At 43.3% G+C, this 23,561-nt stretch overlaps 1 protein-coding gene across 2 annotated transcripts in view; it reads right to left on the bottom strand.

Annotated features, from left to right (window-relative positions):
- The window catches only part of SNAPC3 (small nuclear RNA activating complex polypeptide 3), a 173,166-nt gene that overhangs the window by 124,294 nt on the left and 25,311 nt on the right, over positions 1-23,561 (bottom strand). For both annotated transcript variants that reach the window (XM_082243785.1, XM_082243786.1), the window contains exons 2-3: positions 18,376-18,459; positions 6,405-6,486 (exon numbers count right to left, since the gene is read on the bottom strand). In XM_082243785.1, the coding sequence (XP_082099911.1) occupies positions 6,405-6,486; positions 18,376-18,459 (166 nt within the window). The remainder of the gene's footprint in view (positions 1-6,404; positions 6,487-18,375; positions 18,460-23,561) is intronic.

Genomic DNA, 23,561 nt, shown 5'->3' with positions numbered 1-23,561 from the left:
CATGGCCCAAAGATACAAGGAGGCAGGAAATACAGGGCAAACACTGACTTTGATGCAATATCTGCTAGCATAAGGAAATTTATATACAGATACCCCTTCTATTCTGCAGGAATTTAAATAGAAATACACTTACAAAAGCAAGTTATAATACAGATACCCGAAGGGGTTTGTTTTGATCCTGTAGCAGAGTAGTAGTTTTTTGCTTCCGTCCCTATATGTCTAGAAGGGGGATTTTGTTTGATGCCTCAAGTCAAAGAAGTGGGGGTGGGACTTTTACGGGCAAGTGAATTTATACACAATTGTAAAAAAGTAGTCAAGATTTATTGATACAATATTGGTTACAATGATACATATATCCAGTGCATATGTGTTTGGGTTATAGACCCAAGTGGTGTTTAAAAGAAAGGAAAGTTTTGGAGAATATCCGTGACATAGGTGAAAAGGTGACTTTTTATTTTTGGACGTTGCTCTCTGTTTTTTCCAGGCGTGTTGCTTGGAAAAGATTCACAAAGATCCAACTGTAAGTCCAAAGCGCATTTTTTCCGACGCGTTTCGGCTACTGGGTAGCCTTTTTAAAGGGCTGTGGGTTATCACTAATTCTGTAAAGATAGTGATAAATGTTGTTTAGGTCTTTTTTGTATTTTGATAAAGTATTTTTGCTTAGTATTTATTAATTAGTATATACATACTTTCTCTGTCTATTTCTGTGAGCCTCCTTTTGCCTGGACGGATTCGCAACAGGAACCACTATGGTGCAGTCTGAGGAGTATATACATATATATGCGTTATATATTGTTTGATATGTATTGTATAGGTTTGGAGGTAAGTATCTAATGACTTACTGTATCGTTGTCTTCCAATTTTTGAAGTTATTGAGTGTAGGAGGTGGTATCCTATTCTTATGATGAATAGATCTGGGAATACATATATGTAATATTTAATGATTGTGCAGGGTAGCGGAATAGGTTTTTAGTTAGTTTCTAGGGTGGGGTACTTACAATGGAAGTGACCTGTTCCCCTTTTAGTTGTTGGTTTTTTGGAGGTTTTTTCTTATGAGTAGAGTATTAAGTTTTTCTGAAAGATATTCCAGATCTTTTGTTAGAATGTTTGTACAGTCTCTACACATGTATATTCATATGTGCATACATGCATGCATGCATGCATGCATGCACATATATGCACGCATATACTGGTGTGAGCGTTGGGTGTATACACTTACTCTTATATGGTAGGTGTATAGTAAGGGAAACCTTTTTCCTCCCGCACAATCATTGGTTGGTGTGTAGTGGTCACAGTTATTCAGTCTTATTAGGTAGACTTTCTGTTAGTGAAAAAAATATATATACATGGAGTCCAGTGAGCTAAAAAGTGCTGGTTTTATTATTTAAGTGACTTGTGGTATTTCCAGTGGATGATGGGTCATCCTTAAAGGACTTACTGTTTAGTGGTTGCTTCCTCGTGCTGCCGTTCAGTCTCTCCAGTCCCTTCAGTGTGAGGGAATCGTGGAGAGACGTTGGTTCCCCGGCCTTATAAAGCCTGTCGCGCAGGCGCCGTGGGTCCCGCACGTACTCGGCTAGTTACGTAATTGGTGCGATCCGGGTTGCTGCGCATGCGCCCGAAGGTGCGCGCGCATCCCGTGGTCCGTCATTACGTATTGGCCGCCGACACGGAGAGGAGGAACCAAGATCTCCGGGAGGGGGATCTTGATGGGGGAGATGGTATGTCCCGATGTTCCATCTTAACCCCACCTCATTAAAAAATGAATGTTCTTCAGATTCCTTGCATTCCTTCCCTAGCTGTGGAATGCAAAAGATTTGTACTGAAATCCTCACTGTGCATGTGCAGCCTGAACAGCCTTTTTTGGCACAGGGGAGATATGCCAAAAAATACAGCTGGTTCTGCCAGTGCAACGTTGCTCTTAAGAGAAGACTGTTATTGCAATAACAGATATTATCTTACCTTCCTCATGATCCACATGACTGTGTCCCCATAGTAACTCAAGCCCTGTCACCTCTGTAACTGAGTAAAGCAAACTGGTCTTTATGCCATCAAGAAAGAAAAGAAAACAAAATGGTGGGCCTTTTGATGCACTGCATTTAGAGCAACCAATTTGTTTAAATTAAAATGATATCATTCCTTTTTTGATGTTCCAACACATTTCTTGCTTTTATTTACAATACAATATGAAGGGATGTGTCAAATACAATTGAGCCATTGCATCTGAATTTTGATCCCCCTTTGCTGGTTTCTGTATTAACTGTTGCCTGTAAGTTGTCCCCTTCTTCAGGCTTCCCAGAAACTTTCTGGACAGTATAAAAATAGTTGTCGCATCCTGCATTCCAATCTTTATAGCCCTTAGTACTCTAACTGATCACATGCAGAGCAAAGCACAGAGTGCCAAAGGGTGCATACTGGCTTCTCCTGTATGTATCAAAAATACCCTGGTACATTTTCTCCTAGCAAGAAATGGAAGCAGTTCCTTTGTCTGCACAGACCAGTTTTTTTTTTTTTTTTTCCTTTGGTGCGGTGCACAAAACACCAACATAAACCAAAAAGGGTATTATGCGAACGCACACAAAAAGTGCACTAGGGTGTGTCACATGGTTCCCCTCCCGAAGAGTAAGGACCCTTCCCTGACCTCCTGGGGCTCAAGACTCCCCAAGGAAAAGGAGGAAGGAACCTAAGGACCACACATCCTCCCTGAAGGATTTAGGGTAGGCCCAAAGTTCTAAACCCTACATTCCTGAATGAAATAAACACAAAAATATATTTAAGTGACATACAGGCAACAAAAAAGTGCCAATGTGCATAATGTTGGCCTAGTAAAAATGGATTTGTCTTAGCCAAAGACCTTGCCCATGAGGCATAATGCAGAGAAAGTTGTGGTATTGTGTCCTAATGCTCATTCTTACATCAGGGTCCCAAACGCATAGTGATACTAGATCACCACTCACAGGGGGCACTGACACTGCAGCACCTAGTTGTAGGGAGAGCCTGCCTACAACTGGAGACAAGCCTCTTGCACCATGCCAGATTCAACCCAGGAGAAAAGGATCCATCCCACTCTACCCACCTTATTACACCAGGAATTAGTAACCAGCCAGCCTCCCACTATTCAAAGAGGATGTCAGCTTTTGGTTTCCGTTAAGAACAGATATTACACTTGATGTTAGCAAAAAGGCTAAAAAGCTGCAACAAGACTTGCAGGACATAATTCAGGCACAGTGCTGAAAAGTGGGAATTGTAACAGCTGATGTGTTGTGGGGGCATGGGAGCTGAGGGTACAATGCAAAGAGTTGCAGGGTTTATCAGAGTGACACCAGAGCAGAGAAAGACTGCTACTAACTTTGCAGTGCCATATGTGAGAACAGGTCATATCCTCTGACAGGTCACACATAGCACAGAGTGCAGACTTCCTCTTCAAGGCACAATGATAACAGAGGATATTGAGGAGCTGGAGATTAGCTTTCATAGGCAGATGGTGCTGCTCTGATAGAGGTCTACAATGTGCAGCGAAAGGGAACATATATGACTGTTTCAGCCAGGTTTAGCTGCTGGAAGTATCACTGAGGACACAAAGGCAGAAGTGGCTGTGTTGACATAGATTCTTTCCATAATTTCTCCTCCATACTCACGGAAAACTCTTCAGCCGTTATGTAAAGCAGGACCGGGCATTGAGTGCACCTGGAGAAGGGGGAGGGATCTCTTTATCTAGGCCATTTCAAAGCTGTTGCCAAAAGATACAGTGCAAATGCATGGGATTTAGGAATGATGTAGATTGTGGGCACATAAGACCAGGTATAGTAAAAAAAATTTGATAAGGGGTGCCAAAAAAATGCATTTTTGTAAGAACTTACGTAAAATCCTTTACTGTGGAGTCCATTGACAGACGCAGCTCTTAGACCATAGAGTTATGCTGCCCCCTACAGGAGTAGTACTAGACAGGAAAAAATTCACTGACACGCCTACAGGGGCTGTCCTTCATGGCATAACCCCACACACACTCTGCCACAAGCCAGTTTCGTAGCAAACAGTGAAAAAGAAACACAAACCATCTCCATAACAGAGGGGTGGGTGCTGCGTCTGTCAATGGACTCCAGAGAGTAAGTAAGTTCTTTCAAAAATCCTGTTTTCTCTATCGTCCATTGACAAATGCAGCTCTTATACTTCTAATACCATAGGGACGTCCCAAAGCAGTGTAGGCATGAGGGGTGCGAAGAACGCAACCAAAACAAACAAAAAAAACGGTAACGTTTTTCCAAATGCTGGGTAACAAAGCTCAACCAGCTGGATACCCCTGACAATAGCTAGCATTAGTGAGCAAGAGAAATGACTAAGACCGAAGTCCCAGCAGGAAACCTAGGTCCTACTCCTTCACTAGGCAGCAAGAAAACTGGATTGAGGAAGAGTGTGTGTGGGGTTATGCCGTGAAGGACAGGCCCTGTAGGCGTGTCAGTGTATTTTTTTCTGCCTAGTACTACTTCTGTAGGGGGCAGCATTAACCTATGGTATAAGAGCTGCGTCTGTCAATGAACGATAGAGAAAAGCCTGTTGTCCTCTCCATAAAGAGGAACTGTATTACTTTAACTGACAATTAAGCGGTCGTGTGACGCTGTACTCCTAAAATTGATGTCCTTTTTCCCCACAAATAGAGCATTTTTTTGGTGGTATTTCATCCCCTCTGCAATTTTTATTTTTTGCGCTATAAAACAAAAAAGAACGAAAATTCTGAACAAAAAAAAAAAAAAAAAATTTTTCTTCACTTTCTGCTATATAACATTACCAATAAAAAAAAATTATAATTTTAGGCCAATTTGTATTCCGCTACATATTTTTGGTAAAAAAAGATCCCAATAAGCGGATTTTTATTGGTTTGCGCAAAAGTTATCGCGTCTACAAACTAGGGGAAAGATTTATGTCATTTTTATTTTTTTAACCACTTGCCTACTGGGCACTTAAACCCATGCCCAGGCCAATTTTCAGCTTTCAGCGCTGTTACTTTCACTGTTAGTTGCGCGGTCATGCAACACTGTACCCAAATAAAATCTTTATATTTTTTTTTTTTTCAAACAAATAGAGCTTTCTTTTGGTGGTATTTAATCACTACTGGGGTTTTTGCTGAACAAAAAAAGAACGAAAATTTTGAAAAAAAACTCCCAAAAAACAGTTTTTATAGTTGGTTATAAAATTTTGCAAACCAGTAATTTTTCTCCTTCGTCGGTGTGCGCTGATGAGGCTGCACTGATGGGCACAGATAAGGCGGCACATAAAAAGGCGGCACTGAAGGGCAATAATAGGTGGCACTCGTGGGTACTGATGGGCACTAATAGGTGGCACTGATGAGCAATGATAGGCACTGGTAGTTGACACTTATGGGCGGCACTCATGATGGGGCACTGATGGGCACCGATAGGTGGCACTGGTGGGCATCGGTAGGTGGCACTAGTATATGGTGCTGGTGGGCACTGGTAGATGGCGCTGGTATGTGGTGCTGGTCGGCACTGGTAGGTGGTACTGGTGGGCACACAGATGCTCCTCTCCTCTTCGGACTGATCGGCATTATTTTCTCCTCACACTGACAGCATGGGAATAAAAAAAAAAAAAACAGCTGATCGCCGGCTGCTGTTTACATCACATGATCAGCTGTCATTGGCTGACAGCTGATCACGTGGTAATGGGTCGGGACTGGCCCCTTACTCTGATCTGTGATCAGCCAAGTCTCATGGACTTGCTGATCACGCAGGGAGTGCGCAGGCAGCTCATGCATGGGAGAACGTACGTGGACGCCGTCCCGTCAATTAAGGTCTGCGCTGTAGTCTTTCGGCTATAATGCAGACAGGAAGAGGTTAATAGTAATGGCGGCAATCAGTGATTTTTAGTGGCACTGTGACATTGGGGCGGACAGATCGCGGACGTCTGACATTTTTTACACTTTGGGGGGGGGGGGGGGGACAGTGACATTACTACAGTAATCAGTGCCAAAAATATGCACAGTTACTGAGCTGAAAACACTGGCAGGGAAGGGGTTAACACCAGGGGTGATCAAAGGGTTAAATGTATGCCTAGGGGGTGCCTGTGTTCCTAAATAGGAGGAACACAGGAGCCCTGTGTCGATTGCTGAAAGAAGAATGGTCTGCTGAGTTTACAACAGCAGAACGCCATTGTGTCTCCACGGGGAGCGATCGTGGGTGTCCAGCGGCAATCGCCTCCCCCAGCCCTGCAGATCAGCTTCCCTGCTGGCAAATGGGCACATGCACCCCCACGATCGCTCCCGCGAAGCAACGTAGTTGTACGTCGTTTCACAGGAACCTGCCGCCGTATATCTGCGGCGACTGGACGGCAAGTGATTAAAAGTGAATAAAAGAAAAATAAATAAATAAACCCACTATATACAAAAAACTCACCATTTCATACAAGAAAGTCTCCATCCTGCACGCTCTGTCAATTGTTAATTCTTTGCGTCGTTCCACTGCCTTCTTCCGAACTCTGGTAAAAAAAATTTAAAAAATTATTAGTAATGTTGTTAATACCTTGTCCATCTTGTATTATTTATCCCCTTTACACATCCTCGCTATTGATTGCCTTACAACTGAACTAATTACATGGAAACCCTAATCAACACAAAATGCTGACTAGATTCATGACAATCTGCAGGCTAAACAATTCATTTAGCTGCACTTTCCCCATGAAAACAGTATTTATGCATTAAAAAAAGAAGGATTTGTGCAAGCATTTTTACCCAAAGTACTTTTATATTGAAGATAAAAAAGGAAATCTGCTTAAAACAGACATAGTTTAATTCAAAAGCTTAGTTTGAGAAATCATTCCCCCAATCCCACCCTCTCTTGGGTCAAACTGAGAGGTATAAAATCAAACAATCTTATTTTTCAAAAAATAAAAAATAAAGGATCAGAGGCAGGAATACAAAACTTATCAAGGACACATAGGATTTAATTGACCATTCTTCCAATAACTGTAGGGTTTACTGGTCTTTACAATTAAGTTTTTAAATCATTTTTGGCCAGAAAAATATGCTATTCAAAAGAAACATCACAGAAGGAATCACAAGGAAGAGAGTAAAAAGGTGCATTTGTAAAGTCACATTAGTAAGTAATAGCAAACAAACATTCTAGTAAAGCAACCTGCGGTTTACACAACCAAATCAAAAACGGTTACAAAAATGTATAAGACATCTATATCCTAGTGGACTACATAAGTTCCAAAAAATAAGGCTCTAGTAAGGTTTAAAAAAAAAAAAAAAAACCTTTAGTTTTTGGAAGTATAACCTATCCTACCTGCATCTCTCAGTTTACTAGTACCAAGAGCAGGACCATAAATAGATGGGCAAGACCTGTGCCCCTAAATCAGGGGTGTCCAAATTTTCAAAGAGGGCCAGATTTGATTAAGTGAACATGCGTGAGGGCCAACCATTTTGCCTGACATTCTTTGGACCATTAAAATTAAAGGCAAATTAACTATTTTATGCAAAGTTTATTGCATACTTTTCTATTTCGTCACATGGATGACAAATCTAAACAGGTGTTATGCCAGTTATGGAGAGGGCGCTGGTCCTGTCATACTAGCGCAAAATGTATTTTTGTTTTTTAGGGCTCCGTTATCAGGCTAAAGCCTCGTACACACTATCAGATTATCCAACGAACGGTCTTGCGTCTGATTTTTGTTGCATGCTAGTCTCCTATCAAAAGCGAAGAGGTTACTTTCATACGAAAATTCCCGTACGACAGAATTCAACTTCAGAAGTGACGTCATGTGTTGAATTGTTTTCTTATGTGTGCTTTCGTTTCTGAGCATGCCTAGTCTTGCTCTTATGATTTTTTTCGGACGATAACTGTACTAATTAAACAAAAAAATTGGACATTGTGTTGACGTACAATAAAAATGTTATAGCCTGCACATCCAGATTTTGATGTCTGAAAATTCGTAATTGGCTGTCAAAAGCGCTATACTAATAATCCGAAAATCGGCAGATCATTCGGACAAAATTTTACTTCTGATTTTCGTATCGTGTGTATGGGCCTCAATTCTGAGGCCATATTGAGCAAGGGATATAAAGCTGGTGGGGACAGGCGGTGGGTGTTAACATTTAGTGTATTCACAAGTAACATGGGCGTTGAACGATCCAGAGTTTCCAGTGGTCCTGAGCAGCGCTCTGGGATTCAAAGGGGCCACAACAATAGATTTTTCCAAATCACCTGTGGGGCCGTATTAAAGCGGCCTGGGGGCCGCAATTGGCCCGCGGGCCTGACTTTGGACATGCCTGCCCTAAATAGACCAAGACAAGGATTTTATGGAGAGTCATTAAATCTTATTTTCTTTGTCATCAACAGAGAAACAGCAAGCCATTCAGCTTTGAGGATGTCCAAAAGCGGGGGAGGGATTAGAATAACTGAGAGATTAGCATAACAGTGAGCAAATGCTAACAGGCCCAAGAAACCGATAAAACGGTCACCTGTAGAAGCTTACACCTGGTAAACCTAAAACACATGTGAAGGGAGAACAAGGCGGGAGCCTTGCAAATCTGGGAAACCGTTTGATGCCAAAAAGGCAGAGAAGCTCTCACAGATCTGTCAAGCACATCTTAACAGGAAAAGATGGAACTTTGTGACTATTAGAATAGATAATGGTCTGCCTGAGCAACTTGGAGATGGTGGAACAAGAAATTGGTGCCAGGGCCGGCCTTTGGGGTGTGCGAGCCGTGCGGCCGCACAGGGCGCCATGGGCAACAAGGGCGCCGTGCGGCCATCACAGCTCGCAGATCAGGTGATTCAGGCCGCACAGCGGGAGGTGAGCGGCGACCGCGGCCTGGACAGGGTTAACACAGGCCGCGGCCGCCGCTTACCTCCCGCTGTGCAGCTGTGCCTCGGTCACCCGTACTGATGCAGCAGTGAGGCGAGCTGTGTATCACACACAGCTCAGCCTCCGCTCCGATCCTGCCACGCTGACTATCTCTCCTCCCTCCCTGCACTGACGCCAGAGGAGAGATCGTCAGCTCCTCCTCGCCCCGCCCCTTCTCCTCCTCCCGTCCCGAAGTTTAAAGAAAAAAAAAAAAAGCTGCAGAGAGCGGAAGGTAAGTGAGGACTCTCTCCTTTAAAAAAATGTGGGGGGCTCCATGGGGGGGTCTGATGTAAGGGGGGGCTCTCTAATGTGGGGGGCTCCATGGGGGGGTCTGATGTAAGGGGGGTCTGTGATGTAAGTGGGGGCTCTCTGATGTGGGGGGCTCCATGGGGGGGCCTGATGTAAGGGGGGTCTGTGATGTAAGGGGGGGCTCTCTGATGTAGGGGGCCTCTAAAGGGGGGCTTTGTGTGGGGGGTCTCTGATGTAAAGGGGGCTCTGTGTGGGGGTCTCTGATGTAAAGGGGGCTCTGTGTGGGGGGTCTCTGATGTAAGGGGGGCTAAGTTATTAGTGATCATAAAAAAGGTGCAAGAAAATGCGCGGGGGGGGTGGGGGGGCGCCACAGGATTAGCTCGCACAGGGCGCCTGAACACCTAAGGCCGGCCCTGACTGGTGCACCCTTATAGGGACCATCTAGGATGACAAAAAGGGAAAGTCTTTCTAAAAGAAGCAGAGCCTGAGTGATGGACTCTCACGGCCTAACCACATCCAGAAAATGAATGGACAAAAGGACCTTTATGGTGAACTGGAGCCAGAAGGAGAAAAGGAAGAATGATGCCTGGTTGAGGTGAAAGGCAGAAACTACCTAGGCAAAAAGGAACCCCTGGGTGACAACAGCACGTTGTCTCTACACAAACCGAGAAATTATTTCTTGCTGGATAAGGCCTCTAATAAAACACTCACCTCCCAGAGTCAAGGGTAAAGAAATTTTACCTCATAAGAGTAGGATGTTTCTAATGGGTTTTTAAAAGCAGTCTGAAGGATAGGGGGAACCATATTAGAATCCCACTGACTTACAGGAAAACAAACAGGGATGGCCACATAGACTCCCAGTGCAAAGGAGGGAAGTGCCAACAGTCTGTAAAACAAGATAGAAAGGGCAGAAAACTTTGCTTTGATAGTTCTGCCCTGGAAGGGATCCTATCCAGCTCTCCTGAATCCATCCAAACCATTGTAGTGTCTGGACAGTCAATGCCATGTTGTCTATCAGAGCATGCGCCTACCGTTCCCTCAGCAGGAAGTAGTCTAAAGCCCCGTACACACGTAGCGATCGTCGGCCGAACGATCGGCCGTCTTTTCTCCAGGGCTGTCCTGTCCGCTGAAAAGTGCAAAAGACTGCACAAGAATTTTGTCGGCCAACAACAGCCGACTGCAGAAGTGATGTCATGTGATGGTTAACTTTCCGTGTCTTTTTTCTTCCCTGAGCATGCCCAGTCTTGCAAATCTGCTGTCTGTCGGCCGAAATCTGTACTGACTGGCGAACAATCGGCCGTTCTGGTGCTGGCCAACAAAAATTTTAATGCCTGCATGACAGATTCTGTTCGGCCGAAAATGCGCTGTCGGCTGTGGGAAGCATCATACTAACAAGCCTACAATCGGCCGATAGGTCGGCAGCCGAATATTTGCGGCCGACAATCGGTACGTGTGTACGGGGCTTAAAGCTCCGTACACACGTACCGATTGTCGGTCGTAAATATTCGGCCAACGTCCGATCGGCCGATTGTCGGCTTGTTAGTATGATGCTTCCGACAACCGACTGCGACTTTTCGGCCAAACAAAATCTGGTGTGCAGGCTATAAAATTTTTGTTGGCCAACAAAGAACGTCCGATTGTTCGTCAGTCAGTACAGATTTCGGCCGACAAAAGCCAGATGAGCAAGACTGGGCATGCTCAGAGAAGAAAAAACACACGGAAAATAGACCAGAACATGACATCACTTCTGCAGTTGGTTGTTGGCCGACAAAAATTCGTGTGCAGTCTAGAGCACATTTCAACCAACAAAACAACACTGGACAAAAGACGGCCGATCGTTCGGCTGACAATCAGTACGTGTGTACGGGGCTTTAGTAACCCACAGGGAGGATGTCATGAGAGTACAAGAAAACTAGCAATGGGACCATCAGCATGGTGAACATCGGCGGAGCAGATAAAAAGTGTTCTAAAGGTTGGGCTTTCTATGGCACAACAGAAATTCACCAGGAGCTTTAAAGGCAGTTTGACCTATTTAAGTATATGAACGGTAAACCAATGTGCTAACCATTATCTGCAGGTAAAGCTAAGGAACTTTATATAAATACCGCGCTGGGATAGCTAAGAAAGCACATATAATAAAGGATTGTATAAAAATAATAGTAAATAGAAGGCATAGCAGCCAATTTTCGTAGTGTCACCACATACACATAGTGCCATCAGAAACAAGTGGCTTTCTGAACCCTTGAGAAAGTCACGTGTTTGTGACGCAACCCGTCAATGAAGCCGGGTGGCATCACTTCCAGTCTGCGGTCGAGACTGGAAGTCTGGAAATACTCTACCCTGTATGATTCGGGGACCCGTTGCTCCTATCTGGAAATTCTATCTACATTTGTTTGCCACTCTGTACGTCACTACATTTTGTTAATAAAACTTTGATTTTTTTTATACTACACTATGGAGATGCCTATTAGTTTTACACGAGCTGGTCACTATCGGACATGGAGGAAATTCTTACAACTGGATTGCCTTCTATGAATGCGCATATTACCTTGTTATTAAGGTGAGCAGCCATTGCACTCATTGGTGAACAGTGCTTGTTTGGGACTCTGCACAGGTGACACCTGTATCACTATCCATTATTTGTGGACTTCTATATATATTTTATACATTTTTTAAAATTCTCTTTTCTACACATTTTTTTCACAATTTATATGGATTATTGATTTTATAGCTTTTTCACTTGTATTAATTGCACGACTACACATGAACAAAATATTCACTTTTGCTTTTAATACGTTATTCACTTTAAATATATTGGTTATGCACTTTACAATTATTTGACTATTTGTGCTGATTAGATGTTCCTCATTTGGTGCATGATATACAGTGCCTTGCTAAAGTATTCGGCCCTCTTGAACTTTGCGACCTTTTGCCAAATTTCAGGCTTCAAACAAAGATATAAAACTGTCATTTTTTGTGAAGAATCAACAAGTGGGACACAATCATGAAGTGGAACTAAATTTATTGGATATTTCAAACTTTGTTGACCAATAAAAAACTGAAAAATTGGGCGTGCAAAATTATTCAGCCCATTTACTTTCAGTGCAGCAAACTCTCCAGAAGTTCAGTGAGGATCTCTGAATGATCCAATGTTGATCTAAATGATGACCTAAATGACTAATGATGATAAATAGAATCCACCTGTGTGTAATCAAGTCTCCGTATAAATGCACCTGCACTGCGATAGACTCAAAGGTCCGTTTAAAGCGCAGAGAGCATCATGAAGATCAAGGAACATACCAGGCAGGTCCGAGATACTGTTGTGGAGAAGTTTAAAGCCGGATTTGGATACAAAAAGATTTCTCAAGCTTTAAACATCCCAAGGAGCACTGTGCAAGCGATAATATTGAAATGGAAGGAGTATCAGACCACTGCAAATCTACGAAGACCTGGCCGTCCCTCTAAACTTTAAGCTCATACAAGGAGAAGACTGATCAGAGATGCAGCTGATCACTCTGGATGAACTGCAGAGATCTACAGCTGAGGTGGGAGACTCTGGTCAGATTAAACCAAAATCGAACTTTTTGGCAACAATGCAAAACGTTATGTTTGGCGTAAAAGCAACATGGCTCATCACCCTGAACACACCATCCCCACTGTCAAACATGGTGGTGGCAGCATCATGGTTTGGGCATGCTTTTCTTCAGCAGGGACAGGGAAGATGGTTCAAATTGATGGGAAGATGGATGGAGCCAAATACAGGACCATTCTGGAAGAAAACCTGATGGAGTCTGCAAAAGACCTGAGACTGGGATGGAGATTGGTCTTCCAACAAGACAATGATCCAAAACATAAAGCAAAGTCTACAATGGAATGGTTCACAAATAAACATATCCAGGTGTTAGAATGGCCAAGTCAAAGTGCAGACCTGAATCCAATCGAGAATCTGTGAAAAGAACTGAAAACTGCTGTTTACAAACGCTCTCCATCCAACCTCACTGAGCTCGAGCTGTTTTGCAAGGAGGAATGGGCAAAAATTTCAGTCTCTCGATGTGCAAAACTGATGGAGACATACCCCAAGAGACTTACAGCTGTAATCGCAGCAAAAGATGGCGCTACAAAGTATTAACTTAAGGGGGCTGAATAATTTTGCACGCCCAATTTTTCAGTTTATTTGTTAAAAAAGTTTGAAATATCAAATAAATTTCGTTCCACTTCATGATTGTGTCCCACTTGTTGAGTCTTCACAAAAAATTACAGTTTTATATCTTTGTCTTTGAAGCCTGAAATGTGGCAAAAAAAAAAAATCGAAAAGTTGAAGGGGGCCGAATACTTTCGCAAAGGCACTGTATGTTGCTTAATGCTTTAGCGCTGATTTGATTTTCTCTGATTACTATAAGTATTAACTCCCAGGAATTTGATTCATCTGCTACTCCAGACAATCACATCTCAGGTGCTGGCTCAGCTGATCTCCACCTGAACCAATCAAATTTGTCAGCAACAGGAATGCTGCACACAGAGATGTTAAATATTCTTCCTTTGTTAAAATGGCCAACAGAAACATGTTAAGAGGGGCAGAGGAACCATCCTATCTGAGCACTCAGGGTGCATAGACGCAGACCTAGTAGGGTCGCAATATAGTAAGCTCACCTGGAAAACATAACAATTAGGGAAGGCTGCCAACTGTGATCCCGCAAAGGGGACCTCGACCAAGGGCACACGAATGGACCACGTACTGGACCCTGCAAAAAAAACAAGGGGGCCATCCTCCGAGCCCTCTATAGAGGTCATAACAGGAAAAAGCCCCCTTAAAAAGGGAGCCGCCCGCCATGACGCGGACACGCAGGCAGGGTACCCTGATGGTCCCCCAGTACTAAAAGGGACAAGCGCCCCACACAATAATGGTGGCAAGGATGTCATTAGAAAATGAAGTCCCACCGTCCCAGGGAGGGTCCCACGTCCATCCCAAAACCCTCCATGAGTAGAGGGGGGCAGCTACTTACCATACCAGGAACAGGGTGGGTACCGCTCCGCACAGACCACCGCTCCATTGCAATTGTGGGTGCTGTCGGCCAGGAGAAATGCTGCGACTCAGACCAAAGCCAGGTCATATGCGTCCTCCCGAAACTTTAAACTCGCAGGCCAGCCCCCTTCCAGTGGGGCTAGGTCGCGGCCAAACTAGCCCGAAGCTGCGGTCTGCACGCGCTCGCTGGCCATACTGGGGGGACCCTCTGGATCTAGATTACCCAGTCCATCGCCAAAGTCTGGCAATTGACTTTAGATTATCACAGGAACAAAAAAAAAAAAAAGATAAGAAAAATTTAAAAAAATCGCCAGGACTTACTCCTGACAAGGCAGAACAAAACAGTGCCTATAGCTGAGAGTGGGTGTATACTAGGGATAGACCGATTATCGGCAAGGCCGATATGCACTTTCCCCGATACATCGATATTGGCCCCGGAACTGGCCGATATTTTAATGACGTTATTCTGCCTTCTTAGGCCGCCTCCCTAGCCTTGGACAGCCTCGTCTGGAGTGGGGACTAGTCTAGCGGGAGTGTATCACAGCCATACACCCACCCACAGCAGCCCAGTGCCAGCCAGCCACCCACATCCACAGGACCTGTACCAGCAAGCCACCCACATCCCCTGTGCAAGCCAGCCAGCCACCACAGGGTGCCAGCCAGCCACCCACCACAGGGTGCCAGCAAGCCAGCCATTAAGCATTAAACAAAAATTATCATGTTCAGTACCAGATTTGTGTCACAAATTGTCTTTATTTTTCAAAACTTTAAATGTACAAGATATCGGGACATATCGGCAAATACCGATACGTTGTGACCAAAATATTGGTATCGGCCCTGAAAAAAGCATACCGGTCTATCCCTAGTGTACACCCCCTGGGACTGCCCATAGGTGTAGTCAAGCTTTTTCCTGCCTAATGTCCTACTCCTGTAGGGGGCAGTATAACCCAATAGTTAAGAATAATCAGGAGCTGTGTGAACGAAAGAGAAATGGTCCAAGGAAGAAAAAATGAAACTGGCTACAGGGTCATGGGTGGCCAAGACTTACTGATGCATGTGGGGAGTGAAGGCTGGCCCATTTAGTCTGATCCAATGGAAGAGCTACAGTTGCTCAATTTGCTGAGAAAGTGTATGTTGGTTCAGATAGAAAGGTGTCAGAAGACACACTGCATTGCAGTTTGCAGTGTATGGGGCTGAGTAGCCACAGACTGGTCAGTGTCCACAGCCAAAAGTACCTACAAGGGACACACATTAATCAGAACTGGACCATGGAGCAATGGAAGAAGGTGGCAAGATCTAATGAATTCAAGAATGGTTTGAGAAACACAACGGAGAGTTTTTAGATGTTGACTTGACCTTCAAAGTCTCCAGATCTCATTCCAAAAGGAGCATATGTAGGATGTGCTAAAAAAATAGGTCGGATCCATGGAGGCCCCAGCTTGATAGTTACAACTGGAATGGAGCTGTCTAGCCAAGTCTCTTTATTTATCAAACAGCTGTAAATTTTATGTGAAGTAATCCTCTGCCCAAGTTTGTTGATCTTGGTGGTGCGTGATTGGGAGAAAACTCTAAAGCTGGGCTTTGCGGATAAACACTTTGCTTTTACTTCCTATATTTACGCACCCTTCGTTACTTCCCTGACAAGAAGAAAATTCCAGTGGACTCCACTCAGCGTATGACCTCTGATGTATATATCTAATACTCAGTAATTCCACATGTCCATAACATATACATGTGTTAGCTGCCTGTTTGATAGCACCAAGCCGCTATACCTGCATGCACCTCAACAACACTATAATGGAAACAAGTGTACGAAATATTCACCATGTAGAGATATAGTGGTGTTAAAAAGTATGCATACCCTGGCAGAAATCGCAAAATTTTGGCATGGATATTGAAAATTTGACTCCATGCCAAAAGAACTGTCTTTTATTTAAGGATAGTGATTACATGAGGCCATTTATTATCACGTAGTTGTTTGGCTCCTTTATAAAATCATAATGAGAACAGAAATCTCCCAAATGACCCTGATCAAAAGTTTACTTACCCTGGAATGTTTGGCCTTGGTACAGAACACAAGGTGACACACACAGGTTAAAATTGCTATTAAAGGTTAATTTCCCACATCTGTGACTTTTTAAATTGCAATTAGTGTCTCTGTATAAAGTCAATGAGTTTGTTAGCTCTCACGTGGGTGCACTGAGCAGGCTAGATACTGAGCAGAAAAGAACTGTTAAAATACATGCGTAACAAGGTATAGGAATGTCAAAGATGGAAGAGGATATAAAAAGATATACAAAGCCTTGAATATGCCAGTCATTTTTATTCAATCACTTAAGAAGTGGAAAATTCAAGAATCTCTTGATACCAAGCCAAGGTCAGGAAGACTAAGAGACTGCAGCCACAACTGAAGAGTTATTCGGGATACAAAGAAAACCCCACAGGAAACCTCAGGAGAAATACGGGCTGCTCTGGAAAAAGACAACTTGGTTGTTTTTTGGAACACAATACAACCATACTTAAACAGAAATGAGCTGCATGGCTGAGTTGCCATAAAGCATTTACTGCGCCAATGCCACAAAAAAGCTCAGTTACAACATGTCTGACAAAACCTTGACACGCTTCATAGCTTCTGGCAAACTGGAATCTGGATTGACGAGACCAAAATAGAATGGAATAAATAGAATACCATCCCCACTGTGAAGCATTGTAGTGGCTCACTGATGTTTTGGGGGTGCGTGAACACTAAAAGCCCAAAAAAAACTTGTGAAAATTGATGGCAAGATGAATGCAGCAAGTTATCAGAAAATACTTTCAGACAATTTGCATTCTTGTGCACAAAAGCTGCGCATGGGACGCTCTTGGACTTGTTGAATATGAATCCCATAACAATTAAAATAAATATTTTTTGCCTGCTCACTCATGTTTTCTTTGAAAATGGTACATACTGTATATTTTCTCCAAGGCAGGGTTCAACAAATCCCATCCTCCAGTTCACCATGGTGACCAGAAACCGCATCACAGTGCCTGGGCCCCCGCCAGCCCACACCGATTTGCACACCCCCGTCATCGGCCAGCCCCTCTCTCCTGCCCCATAGAGCAGAGCTCAATCCAGTGTCCCCGGACCATTCTAGTGTGCTCCATCCCATGTATAGAGTCCAGGCCAAACCTTCCGGTGCACACTTCTCCAGGGCAAAGAACTTCCTCAAACTCCCCACACAGCTCTTTGAGAGCCTGCTCCCCAGAGAACACCGCAGGCTCATATCCAATCACACAGCAATCCCCTCTGGGGAACCTATAAGCGGAAGATGAGGCCTCCCGCACTGATTGCCCTGTTCATACTACTCTTAGTGGAGGGTAGCCGGAAGGCCATGGACGAGTATTCGGACGGTTGCCGGCCACAGCTTTGTATACCAGAGTTAGTCAATGCCGCCTTTAAAGTGACGTTGGTGGTCACCAAAATATGCAGCTCCCCCATGGAGGAGTATTGTGCGCAGACCGAAGTCACCCAGTCCTGCCATCTGTGTGACAGCGGAAACCCCCACCCCCTTATACTGGCCAGGATCCAGTACCCACACTCCCATTAACCTCACCCAGCACCTCGGAGAGGGACAACACCCCATACCTGTACACAGGGGCTCCACCCCACCATACCGATTTATCCCCATACACCCACCTAGGAATAGGGACCCCCATTACCAGGCCATGCTGGCCGGAATTCAGTATCAGCAACTCCATCAACTTCACACTGCACAGCGGTGAGTGACAACAATCCCCCTACCTGTACACAGGGACCCCCATACCCCCCCATTACCCCACTTACCTGTACACAGGGGCCCTCCTTCCTCCACCATACCCCATCCTACTCAATGTCCTGCTGCCCCCCTCCGATTCCATTGAGCCCCCCACACCTAGCATGTAAGTTTAAAGCAAATTTGTCAAGCCCTGCTCCAAGAGTATGCAAATATTTAAGCACAACTGTACATAAAGAATGGATGGATAAGATGGATGGTGGCCTTATATATAGGCCTGATTATACTACTACTAAGCCACTGTGCTGCGCAAACCACAATTTTAAATATGAAGGTAAATAAAGACAAAATATTATCCTCCTTCACTAACCTATACTGTTATGCAAGGTAAGAGGTCTATGATGAAAGTTAACACCCTGTCCTTTTACGCATAGTGGATGCACTACAAGACCATTCTTGATCCATATCATGTAAGATTTACAGCTATAATCATACCCCAAAGTCACCAGACTGGTATCTTCAGGGATTTCTTCAGGATCTGCTTCCCCTTCATCCACATTACTTTTCAATCCATCAACGCTAAAAGAAAAAATATAAACAGGTTGTTAATATTAATCCCAAAGCCATAAAGGAAAATATACAAACCAGAAACAGATATAAGCTTATTCATGACAAATTTACACAAACTTTGTAACAGCTAAGCATTCAGTTGCAATGCATGCATGTGAATTGTTTGAACTGTCAAAAAAGTGTTCCAATTTGGCATTGCTACACAAGGTTTGTGCTTTTCTGTGCTTTACTGCTCCTCATCACAGTGCAATTTTATAAGCAGGATTATTAATTTAAAAGGTTAGGTTCACCTTTAATAAATGCACATTTTTTCGCAGGTAAAAAATTGTGAATTTGTTATTTTTTTTCCTAAAGAAGCCTGCAGTGAATTGCACCCCCGATTAGCAGATTGGGGGTGCAATGTCTAGCTCCTGCAGGCTCTCAGCATAGCTGACATCGTACAGGCAGACAGTTACCTAAAAGCAGGAAGATCAATGGACTACGATGATGTTCACTGGCGCCCCTCGCAGCTGACTGAAAACTACGAGCCATCTGCCGCAATGGCTGACAGTACTTGTTTCAGGTATAGAGCTGCAGATCCTGGAACATGTTACCTGCTCCCCCTTAAATACAGGTGGAACATGTAACATGTTCGGAACATGTAACATGTTCAAAAAGTGAACTTTTCATTTAAAAAAGCATATTCCCAGTGGGGCTAGTATCTTTTTTCAATAGTGGTTTCCCTTTCAGCAATATAGTCTGTGATCCACCCTAGCCTGTGACTGGACAATAAAGGAGCAGCAGCACACTGGTGAAGTCATCCCTGTGTTCCCACTCCTGTAAGTATACTGAACATTATTGTTCCATGTTCAAATCTTTCTTATATTTATACTTCTCTATATATTGCAGATTTTCATGAATTCCTTATTCACTTGCATCACATTAATATAAATCACACATGGGAAAGACATCTGAAAACACAGGCTAAGGTGTGCAAAGCTTGAAGCAGAACTGAAGTAAAAAAGACATACACGTTTTCCTGGAGGCTTTTTTATTGTTGCGAATGTTAATATACAAATTGCCTGTAAGCTTTGTGATTTCACCAATTCCAAAGCCCTTATTTACTTTACTTCTTTCCCTTAAAAATCGCTTAGGGAAGACATTTTATTTGCCTAAACAGCCAGTTTTTGGAATCTAGCTAAATGGCTAGCTACACAGGTGAAATACATTTATGGTAACCTTTTAACAAACAAGTATTCTGTCTTTGGTAAAATTCATCTAGCCATCTTTTCTATTAAAACTGTTCATTGCGACCAAAAAAAAAAAAAAAATTCTGTTTTATATCTCGCATTAACTAATTTAACACCTAAAAAAATGCACATCTGTATGAAAGAACTAAATAATAAACTGTATTCTTGCTGTATAGTAAAGACCAAGCACAAAATAAAACAGAAAAGTAAATGCCAAATAATGGGAGTCAAGTGTTCAAGTATTCCTTGTAACTTACAATCAAAACGAAAAGGAAAGAGGTGATTTAAATATTAATTAGAAGTACTGTATGTGCCCTGTCAGAAATGGGAAAAACAAAGGGTTGGGGGGCACATCCTAAACATACATTTCTTAGGTTGGTGCTGCTATAAAAACCAATATAAAAATTAAACAGTAGAGAATAATGCACACACATAAATAGGTTGCTTTCAAATGTTGCAAGGCTACCTAAAAACACCTGATCCTAATAAGTAAATATGGGGATTTAGTCACACCATATGGCCATACCGTGCTTAAGCCCACCACTGCATCAAAGTACATCATTTTCAGTGGGTCCCACACTATTCACAGAATGAAAGAAATCCCACTTCTCTTAACCATGGGAGATACTCACTCCTTACATCGGAGAAGTGTGCTAGCTGCAGATTCCTCTGCTTAAACCACACTATAAAGGACTCTTCCAGGAACTACTTACTGGTGGACACCGATAATGAAGTACTGGTGTGGGAGAGTGGGGTGCTAATGCAGTGGTGGACTTAAGCAAGGTATGGCCATATGGTGTTACTAAATCCCCATATTTGCCTATTAAGTTCAGGAGTTTTTAAGTAGCCACGCAAGATTTGAAAGAAACCTTTATGTGTGTATATGTGTGCCCTATTCTCTATGGATCAGTTTGTCAGAAAAGGAAGGAGCACATAACCATAGAAGACTTCCTAGGCAGATTAGGTTATAACAGACTAGGTTTAGACCAATCTAATAGTGGCCACACATGGTGGCTTATATACTTCTGAACCCTACACTCTGCATTATTTGCTCCTGGCCCTTGCACTCTGCGTTATTTGCTCCTGATTTTTTTTTTAACTTTTGAAACCTCCTGCTCTGCGTTATTTACTCCTGACCTCTGAAGGAATGCTACATTACAAACTACTGACCTCTGAATTCAGCATTGTAAACTACTGACCTTTGAACCCTGTAACCAAACCACTGAGCTCTGCATTACCTCGTCCTGACCACTTCAACCTGTTCTCTGAACTCAGCGTAATGCCCCATACACACGTGCAGATTATCTGCAGACTTTTGTCTGCAGACTTACCAAAACCATATAATATGAGGTCAAACCTAAACACTTTCAATTTGTATGCAATCCGGCAGGCCCTTGCACTACATAGAAAAGGTAAGTCTGCAGACAAAAGTCTGCAGATAATCTGCACGTGTGTATGGGGCATTACTTTCTCCTAACTCTTGAACTGACCTAAACAAAATGTATATTGCTCTTGCAGAGTTCAGCCAGGTCAGTCCTCATAACAGACATTTAGGCTAGCTAGTAGTACCAGTTCTGCCTTAATCAAACACCAAATGAAAATAAAATGTGAAAGAAAGCTCATGATAAGCTTCCCCTTGAAGCTAACCTTTAAAATAGACTAAAGCCCCGTACATACGTCCCGAATGTCGGCCGTCTTTTGTCCGGTGCTGTCCTGTCGGCTGAAAACTGCAAAAGACTGCACATGAATTTTGTCGGCCAACAACAGCCGACTGCAGAAGTGATGTCATTTGATGGTTAACTTTCCGTGTGTTTTTTCTTTTCTGAGCATGCCCAGTCTTGCTAATCAGCGGTTTGTCGGCCGAATTCTGTACTGACTTGCGAACAATCGGCCGTTCTGGTGTTGGCCAACAAAAATTTTAATGCCTGCACAACAGATTCTGTTCGGCCGAAAAGTCACTGTCGGTTGTCGGAAGCATCATACTAACAAGCCGACAATCGGCCGATCGTTCGGCGGCCAAATATTTACGGCCGACAATCGCTACGTGTGTACGGGGCTTACGTTTATATTTTTACAGTGATGTGTTTTCATTGGTATTTGCCTTTCATTGGTGCCCCTGCTAGTTTTTCCTCTTAAAGGCACCACACCTTAGTGATCTTTGATCGCTTCTGTGTTGTTCAGGTAGATCCCTACCTATCAAGACGACAGAGTGAGACACCATTACATGACATGTTACACGAGGTTTGCATAAGTCACTGCCATTACCCCTTTATAAGTCAATGTTTCCCCTCCCAGTACAGACTAGTGAAGTCCAGGGGAAAGAGATCAAGCACTAGCAACCTGAAGAAGACCTATGTGTATAAATGTTTTCTTTCCCTCTGTAAATAATTAAAAAAAAATTGCTTTGCTTCCTGTGCAGTAGACACAAATAAGATGATTTACTAAAGAAGTTGTGAATCTTCACACAAACTGTGTGAATATCCACTTCTATTTTCCAATTCTGTGCAGATGAAATAAAGTAAAACAGGAATATGCTTGTCACATGACTAGATAACTGAAGTGAACAGTCACACAATTCACTGTGTGAAGATTCTCAACAGCCTTAGTAAATCAGCTTATACACAGTGCAGCACACATATAGCTCAGTGCACCATTATACATGTCAATGAGTGTCTGAGAACATGTGAATGTGCATGTGTATGAGGATCAATGCCTCATGAAGACATGTAGTCCTGGGCAGAAGGAAGGGATTTAAAGTGACTCTAAAAGGCAGAAGGTTTTTTTTTTTCTTCCTTTCTTCTTTTTCCTTTATGCTTTCCCTTCTGTAACCAGCCCCCACCTGTATACTTACCGGATCCAAATCTTGATCTAGCGCTGTGCCAGAGAGCAGCAGCACTGCTCTCTCACTCCCTGCTCACAGGACTCTGATGCAGCAGTGGGAGCCATTGGCTCCTGCTGTCAATCACAGCCTGTGAGGTGGGAGCAGGGGGCAGGGCTGAGTAGCACTGCGTCAAAAGCACACAGTGCGGCTAGGGATTGCGCCCACACGAGAGCCCCCATAGCAAGCAACTTTCTATAGGGGCAGAGAAAAGATATACCTGTGCATGTATTTAAACTATCAGATGCTAAAGGGGTGTGACCACATACAGTGGGGATCAAAAGTTTGGGCACCCCAGGTAAAAATTTGTATTAATGTGCATAAAGAAGCCAAGGAAAGATGGAAAAATCTCCAAAATGCATCAAATTACAGATTAGACATTCTTATAATATGTCAACAAATGTTAGATTTTATTTCCATCATTGACACTTTCAAAAATGACAAAAAACAAAAAAATGGCGTCTGCAAAATGTGGGCACCCTGCAGAATTTATAGCATGCACTGCCCCCTTTGCAAGGCTGAGACCTGCCAGTGTCATTGATTGTTCTCAATCATCATCTGGGAAGACCAGATGATGTCAATCTCAAAGGTTTTAAATGCCCAGACTCATCTGACCTTGCCCCAACAATCAGCACCATGGGATCTTCTAAGCAGTTGTCTAGAAAACTGAAACTGAAAATAGTTGACGCTCACAAAGCTGGAGAAGGCTACAAGAAGATAGCAAAGCATTTTCAGAGGTCAATATCCTCGGTTCGGAATGTACTTAAGAAATGGCAGTCATCAGGAACAGTGGGAGTTAAAGCAAGATCTGGAAGACCAATAAAAATATCAGACAGAACAGCTCGCAGGATTGTGAGAAAAACAATTCGAAACCCACGTTTGACTGCACAATCCCTCCAGAAAGATCTGGCAGACACTGTAGTTGTGGTACACTATTCCACTATAAAGAGATACTTGTACAAATATGGTCTTCATGGAAGAGTCATCAGAAGAAAACCTACGTC

The sequence above is a fragment of the Pelophylax lessonae genome (genome assembly GCF_965119305.1).
Source record: "Pelophylax lessonae genome assembly, chromosome: 1".
NCBI classification, from domain to species: domain Eukaryota; kingdom Metazoa; phylum Chordata; class Amphibia; order Anura; family Ranidae; genus Pelophylax; species Pelophylax lessonae.
This window is presented reverse-complemented; position numbering and strand designations above follow the sequence as displayed.